The sequence below is a fragment of the Rana temporaria genome, chromosome 2 (assembly GCF_905171775.1).
Source record: "Rana temporaria chromosome 2, aRanTem1.1, whole genome shotgun sequence".
Lineage (NCBI taxonomy): Eukaryota > Metazoa > Chordata > Amphibia > Anura > Ranidae > Rana > Rana temporaria.
The window spans coordinates 505674620-505682906 of NC_053490.1; the positions used below are offsets into that span (position 1 = coordinate 505674620).

The 8287-nt window shown below is 41.5% G+C and overlaps 1 protein-coding gene across 4 annotated transcripts in view; it reads left to right on the forward strand.

Annotated features, from left to right (window-relative positions):
* Positions 1–7441, forward strand: part of SON (SON DNA and RNA binding protein) — a 182819-nt gene extending 175378 nt beyond the window's left edge. For 3 of the 4 annotated variants that reach the window (XM_040338919.1, XM_040338921.1, XM_040338920.1), the window contains 2 exons: positions 2130–2245; positions 6353–7441. In XM_040338919.1, the coding sequence (XP_040194853.1) occupies positions 2130–2245; positions 6353–6517 (281 nt within the window). In that variant the 3' untranslated portion in view covers positions 6518–7441. The remainder of the gene's footprint in view (positions 1–2129; positions 2246–6352) is intronic. The other variant, XR_005747144.1, reaches the window with a different exon arrangement.
* Positions 7442–8287: the final 846 nt, after the last annotated feature.

The window sequence follows — 8287 nt, forward strand, 5'->3', positions numbered from 1 at the left end:
GTCATAAACGTATTTATAAGGGTGTCCGAATACAATCGTACTTGGGAGGAACAATCATTGCTGTTCTTTTCCCTTTAAAGTACTTGTAGTCCTTACCAAGCCCTCAGAGTCACTACGTTTTTTTTAAACTTTTCAAAGTTCAAAACGTAAGAAAACTGTAATATCAAAAAGTAAGTAATAAAGTCCCACAACACATGTGGAATACAGCAAAAAAAAAAAAAAAATTTGAGACGGGAGCTTTCTTTTTGGTGGTATTTACTCACCACTGGGTTTTTTTTGTTTTTTTTTTGCTTAACAAATGAAAAAAAGCCTGAAAATGTTGGAGAGAAAAAGTTTTTCTTTCGTTTCTGTTGTAAGATTTTGTAAATATTTCTCCACTGATGGGCAGCCTTTATGGGCACTGATGGGCAGCCTTTATGGGCACTGATGGGCAGCCTTTATGGGCACTGATGGGCAGCCTTTATGGGCACTGATGGGCAGCCTTTATGGGCACTGATGGGCAGCCTTTATGGGCACTGATGGGCAGCCTTTATGGGCACTGATGGGCAGCCTTTATGGGCACTGATGGGCAGCCTTTATGGGCACTGATGGGCAGCCTTTATGGGCACTGATGAAGCTGCACTGACAGGGCAATCTTTGTGGGCATCGCTGATGGGGCTGCACTGATCATGCATTAATTATCAAGGCAGATCCCCCTTGTTAGAAGAGCTGCTTATTGGCTCTCATCTACTCACGCTTTGTCAGCGTGAATAGAGGAATGCTGATAACGGGCAGTTCCTAGTTACGTTGTGATTGGACATACTTCATGGGCTCTTTACAGTGATTGGAGATGCGGTGTGTTGGAGCGACACAGTGCACTACTGATTACCATGCCGCTTCTGTTGCTATAGGCCCGGCGGGATGTGGTTTCAAAATGTTAGAGATATATATATATATATATATATATATATATATATATATATATATATATCTATACACACACTTGTGGAACGGTATTAACATGCATCAAATATGTCAAAACCACACATGGGATGTTTGGGGAGCATTTTTAACTTAACATTTATAAAATGCCAGTCTCCGCCCATACTAAAGTACATGACCACTATAGGAGCGTTTGATAAAGGATCACTAAAGGATTTTTTTTTTTTTAGCTAAATAGCTTCCTTTACCTTACTGCAGTACTGGTTTCATGTCCTTATTGTTCTTTTTTGCTTTGAAGTTGCTGTAATTCTGCTGTGATCTCCACACTTCCTGCTTGTCTGGCTCCTTATAACCACAGTACTGGGAGCTTTTCACTGTAGGTCTAAGCTGTCATTACTGTGTGTCTAAAACTTAACAGAACCAATCGGATTAATTTTAAAAACAAAACACTGCCCTGGATTTGTTTGTTTTTGTTCTGTGTGTCTCTCGTTCACAGGAACATGAAACCAGTTTAAAAGTGAAACTAACCTGCAGGCAATTTTATAGGATTGATTTTTATCTATTTGTAATCATTTTTAAAAGGAATCGGTTAACTTTTATGTCTCTATACCCTGTAAACAGTCATTTCGGCAAAAAATTTTTTTTCCTTTAGTGACCCTTTAAGAGTTAGAAATGTAGTCAAGTGTGAACGAGCCCTTGGTTCCCTTTTTTCCACCTGCTAAACACATAGGACTATGACCATATCCTGCTCTCCATCTCGATTACATTGTGGGAGAAAGGAGGTTACAGAAAATGTTTGATATATCAATTGAATTCACAAGAGGTTACAAAGACACTGAATTTCTGGCAAGACACAGATACTTTCTTGTTTAAAAATGAAATCTAAAGCAAACAATACAGCGAAGGACTGGTAAGCTGTAATATATTAGTTTTGTTCTTGAGTTTAATCAGGATTCAGTGTCCTGTGGCGTTCTAACAGAAAAGTCAGCTGTACGGTTTACAGATTGCTTTACTGGTAGACTGTTTCTTCTGTTATAAAAAATGATTACCCAATGCTGTGATACAGTTCAGGGTCTCTAGCACTGTTCTTTCCATAGTACTCACATCTGCTGAAGCTGTAATTAGACAGTTGTACCAAGGCAGACAGGCTCTTTAAAATATTTTAGTTCAGTGTCCTAAAACTGAATTTTTTTATTTCTTTTTTGTAGGAAAACATCCCATCTCCGTTCTGATGGAGCTCTGCAACAAGAAGAAATGGTCTCCACCGGACTTCACGCTTGTGGATGATACAGGCCCGGACCATCGCAAACGCTTCCTTTTTAAGGTAAGAACTGCTTTTCAGATCAGATTAAATTTGGAGCTCCAGCCCTATTGTGAATGAAAGGTAGTGATGTTTTGCCCTTTTTAACTACAAGTAATTCTCCTATTCACACCAGATATAAACTACTTAATGAACGTGCAACGTTTTACAACCTCTCCAGAACAATTTTACTTGATAGATGGTTAAAAACATAAGTTTTGCCATGTTTAGCCGCATTTGTGTTTTTTTTTTTTTTTAACCACTTGCTTACTGGGCACATATACCCCCCTCCTGCCCAGGTGAAATTTCAGCTTTCGACACTGCGTCGCTTTAACTAACAATTGCGCGGTCGTGCGACGTGGCTCCCAAACAAAATTGACGTCCTTTTTTCCCCACAAGTAGAGCTTTCTTTTGGTGGTATTTGATCGCCTGTGCGTTTTTTTTTTTTTTTGCGCTATAAACAAGTGCGACAATTTTGAAAAAAATACAATATTTTTTACTTCTTGCTATAATAAATATCCCAATTTAAAAAAAAAAAAAAAAAAAATTTCTGTTTAGGCCGATGCGTATTCTTCTACATATTTTTGGTTAAAAAAAAATCGCAATAAGCGACTGGTTTGCGCAAAAGTTATAGCGCTTACAAAATAGGGGACAGAATTATTATTTTTTATTATTTTTTTTACTAGGAATGGCGGCGATCTGCGATTTTTATTGCGACTGCGACGTTATGGCGGACACATCGGACACATTTCTGGCGCCATTCACATTTATACTGCGATCAGTGCTATAAATATGCACTAATTACAGTATAAATGTGACTGGCATTGAAGGGGTTAACACTAGGGGGTGAGGAAGGGGTTAAATATGTTTCCTATAAAGTGTTCTAACTGTAGGTGGAGGGGGGGGGCGATCTGTGTCTCTATGTACAAGGGACACAGATCGGTCTCCTCTCCAGAGACAGCACCGCTGTCTCTGTGTAAAACGGCAATGAGAGATGATCTCATATGTTTACATATGAGATCATCTCTCATTGGCCGCACAGATCGCATTGCAAACGGCCACTCTGATTGGCCGTTCGCGGCGATCTGTAATTGGCTGTGTCCAAGGGACACGGCCAACACAGATTTTCCCCGCTGCACGCTCTGGAGCGCGCGCGGGGACCGCCCAAAGGGGCGGACGTCAATTGACGTCCACTTGGATTTTGGGATCCGCGCTGTAGCCGTCAATTGACTATAGCGCGGGTCCCAAGTAGTTAATGAGCTTTTTTTTTTCAAATGGACAAAAATTAAAAAAGGCCTGTAAACAAAACTAAGCGCTTTTACAAGATGTTACAGGCATTTCAAATGCCTCCTGAACATCTGTCCTGAATGTATTTTTTTTTTTGCTTTCCAAAAAATTCTTCTGATCTCAACTGTGAATTAAAAAGTTATCTCGCACCAATACATATTATTACCAATGTGTACACTTACAAATAATATTACCAAAAATAAATGGCTGCTACCCCTAAACTGAATTATGTATTCACTAGTGCAATTTAAAAAATGGGTGGTAGGGGGCACTAATGGTTACCAATAACCTTGTGAATGGCTATGATTATATCTCTGTAAACAATAAACATATAATAGTGATATAAATAGTGCACAAAACTCTGTATAATTTCTGCATATACAGTATGTGATACCATATGAACATAAATATACAAATCAATCCATTGATTAGTGATCACACTTCAAACCAAAACAGTTTCCACAGTGATGTATGGTTACACATGTATCAAAGCAACATGTGCTATGTGAAAAAAGTCCAATGTGCTAGACTGTTAATTCTTCCACTATTACTGATGAATAGCTGCCACCTTTACCTCCTATGTTGTCACCCAAAGTGCACAGTCTCCATTATTGTAGCAAGCAAAATCTTGCTAAAGCACAACTGACCTTTTTTAACCTTAGGGTCAACTCCATCTGGTAAGCAGACACTCTATGTAGAGCACTTTGGGTGACAACATAGGTGGTGAAGGTGACATCAGTAATATTGGAAGAATTACCTTTGTCTATCGCATTGGAATTTTTTTCACATAGCACATGTTGCTTTGATATATGTGTAACCATACATCACTGTGGAAACTGTTTTGATTTGAAGTGTGATCACTAATCAATGGATTGATTTGTATAGTCTAGAACAGACTATAAACGACCCTGTGTACATGTACCGATAAGATAACATAGAGAGTTCAGGGGCAGCTGGAAAAAAAAAAAACGCCCAACTGCTCCAAGACGTCCATTTACTAGCAGTGTATATGAAGCCTTACTCTGTCTTTGCACACAACAAATATGGATGTAACATGTTATGAAAGGTGAACTTATCCTTTAACCACTTCTGGACCACCCACCATTGATCTACGTTGCTATTTTGATGTTAAATACCATTGTTATGGCAGCAGATAGCTGCCATAGCCCCAGTATTTTCTTTAATGGCGGGCAGTCTGGTTTAGAATAAAAGTGGTCTTATATCAGCGGCAGGAGAGGTGCCCACCCCCTCCCGCCGCATCCCAGTCATCTCCGCCGCTTACCAGATCCCTCGGTAGTGGCGGAGATGATGCTATCCTTTCCCCTGATAGGCAGGAACCGAGTGAGGGAATGATGGCCCCCCACTCAACTCTAAGCCATTGGATGACTAGAGCGATGTCACTTTCGCCCAACGGCCTTGAAATAGCATTTTTTTTTATTATTGAAAAAAAAATTTTTTATTGCTATTAAGTGTAAATGTGCTTTCTAAAGGTCTCTCTGTTTCTCTCAGGGGTCCCCAAACTTTCTAAACAAAGTGCCAGTTTACTGTCCTTTGAGACTTGAGGGGGGGGGGCCCCCCGACTGTGGTCATTGGAAGTAGAAAATGTCCCAACATAAGTAGGAATAAACAATGCCCCATCGTTGGCGGCAGTGGGAGGAACTGTTCCCCGTCCTTGGCGTCATTGGGAGGAACTGTTCCCCGTCCTTGGCGTTATTGGGAGGAACTGTACCCTGTCTTTGGCGTCATTGGGAGGAACTGTTCCCCGTCCTTGGCGTCATTGGGAGGAACTGTTCCCCGTCCTTGGCGTCATTGGGAGGAACTGTTCCCCCGTCCTTGGCGTCCTTGGGAGGAACTGTTCCCTGTCCTTGGTGTCATTGGGAGGCATTCTGCCCCATTGTTGGTTTCGGTGGATGAAAATTCCCCAAGGGTCAGATAAAAGCAAGCAAAGGGCCGCAGTTTAGAGACCACTGCTCTGTTATAGAGTGGACACTCTAAAACAGGGGTCTCCAAACTGCGGCCCGGGGGCCAGATGCGGCCCTTTGCTTGCATTTATCCGGCCCTTTGGGGCACTATATATGAGACACTATTTTGCCCTCTGACTCCAGAAATGGAGCATAATTCCTGCCAGTGACATCACCAATGTGACACTATTTCTCCCCCTAATACCAAAGAGGTAGCACGGTTTTCTCCCACTGATGCCAGAAAAAAAAATTCTATTCCTGCTGGCCACAGTCTGGCCCCCCTTAAGTCTGAAAGACCATAAACTGGCCCTTTGTTTAGAAAGTTTGGAGACCCCTGCTCTAAAACATAGGTGGTGTGTTACTGACCAGGTCACCAGGGGAAAACAGAAGGAAAAGGCCTTAACGAAAACTAATGCAGCCACCTAACTTTGATTGGTAACATGCAATATAGTACGCTTTTGGTTTTAGGTAAAGATTACACTGTAACTGTCTTACGTCTCTGACCTCCAAGCTTACTGTCGAGCCACTCTCATTAAAGCGGAGATCCGCTGAATTTTTTTTTTTTTTAAGTCAGCAGCTACAAATACTGTAGCTGCTAACTTTTAAATTAAGAACACTTACCTGTCCAGGGTGCCCGTGATGTCGACACCTGAAGCCGCCATCTTCGGTAAGGGAATCAGGAAGCGAAGTCTTGCAGCTTCACTTCCTGGTTCCCTACTGCGCATGGGCGAGTCACGCTGCGTGATCCGAATGGTCCCTGCTGTGTTCTGGGACCTGTGTCTGTGTAGCTTGGGACCTGTGTAGCTTGTCTCAAAATGTCTTTTCAGCGTACTGGGAAAAAACATATCTGTGTGATTTACGATCTTTTCTTTTCTCTGTGCAGGTAACAGTCAATGGAGTCACATGTCAGCCGAGCCAACCCAGCGTCACCAAGAAACTTGCCAAAGCCACAGCTGCTGCTGCGGCCCTTCAGGCACTGGGGGCTTTACCAAAGGAAAGCATAACCTCAACCACCAACTTCTGCAGTGCCTCCAATAGCACTCTGTAGGTCTGTCTTACAATGATGCCTACTTACTGAGCCATTTCAACGTTGGCGGACACAATATCATAAAGCGACATCCTGATGAGTTAAAATACAAAACTCCAGACGACTTATGTTTTTTTTATTTATTTTTTATTTGCATGATGGTGTTTTGTAATTGGGAGGTAATTGAGTCTGTAGATTTGTAGATGAATGCTTGTTTGTAAACTTCCAGCTGCTTTGTGGTTTATCAAGACTATTCTACTTTGTACCCTTGTTTGTATCAATGACTGAATGTCTTTGTCTGTAATGTCAGGTGGCATCATTAATCCGGTAAGTTTTTTTTCTTTTAGCTTTAAGACTTATTAATTGAGTTGTTAAATTATTGATGCATAGATGTTAATCTCCAGGTGCATTATGTTTTGGGATTAGTTCCTATAATGCTCCATGGGAGGTACGGATATCAGTATGCAAAGGTGGTGCTACCAATAAGACCTGGAGCCTGGAAGCCACAAATTGGTACTGGCCACTTGTTTGGTAATGACTCCTTTCCCCTAAAAGGTAAGATTATTAAAATATGAAGGAAATTGCATCTCGCTCCAGTGTTGCACTTATTCCTAAACTGGCTATTTGAACTTGTATGTTTGTGTAGCTGCATCCAATAATCACTGATTCCTTTCTGTCACAGTTAAGGTCCATGTGCCTGGTGCAGCACTCATCCCCCCCATTTTGTGCAGAGATCAAACTCTGAAACTTGTCCATCACTGATGCTGACTTACTGACAAAGGCCTTCATTTATATATTTGTTTTCTGTGTTGTGCCTGTTCTCCTCCGAATTTTTTTATCTTGTAGCTTCATTGATGGAGCTAATTTATCTTGACCCGAAAAGTGGTCTGTATTTCAGTATGACTAAATTGTAAATACGTCTAAATAAAAATCTGGTACCAATAACGATGTCTTGTGACTTACTCATCCACAGTGTTTTTTTGTTTTTTTTTATCTGTGCCTTTTTAGAGAAAATAACCCAGCAGTTATGTAAATGTGCTCCCTGTGTGTTCTCAGATTCTGGAAATTGTTGGTTTTTATTCAGAATGAAATGACGAGTCTAGTAGTAAAGTGCACACTACACAATTAAAATGTGTAGATTTTAAAGCCGGAGTTCCAACCAAAAGTAGAACTTGGCTTATATGCTTCCTCCCTCCGGTGTCACATTTGGCACCTTTTAGTAGGGCAACGGGGACTCGTTTTTGGTAGGTCCCCTTCCCCACTTCCAGTAGACGGCCACGGCCCAATCTCCTGGACGTTTGGCCCCCCTGCTACTTCGCCCTGCCTTTGGGCCAATTACAAAGCGCAGCCGTAATTGGGGGTGCTGGGGTGCCGACGTCGCTGGCTCCCTGGATAGGTAAGTGCCCTAATATTAAATGTCGTCAGCATCTTCCAACAGGATAACTACCCAAAGCATACAGCCAAGATAACAAGAGTGGCTATGGGACAACTCTGTTAATGTCCTTGAGTGGCCCAGACTTAAATCTGATTAAACGTTTCTGGAGAGATTCGATAATGGCTGTGCACCCCGATGCTTCCAATCCAACCTGATGGAGCTTACAAGGTCCTGCAAAGAAAACTGTGAGAAACTGACCAAAAATAGATGTGCCAAGCTTGTAGCGTCGTACTCAAAGACTTCAAGTAATTGGTGCCAGAGGTGCTTCAACAAAGTATTGAGCAAAGGCTGTGAATACTTCTGTACATGGGATTTTTTTTTTTTTGTTTGTTTTTTTTATATACATTTTTAAATTG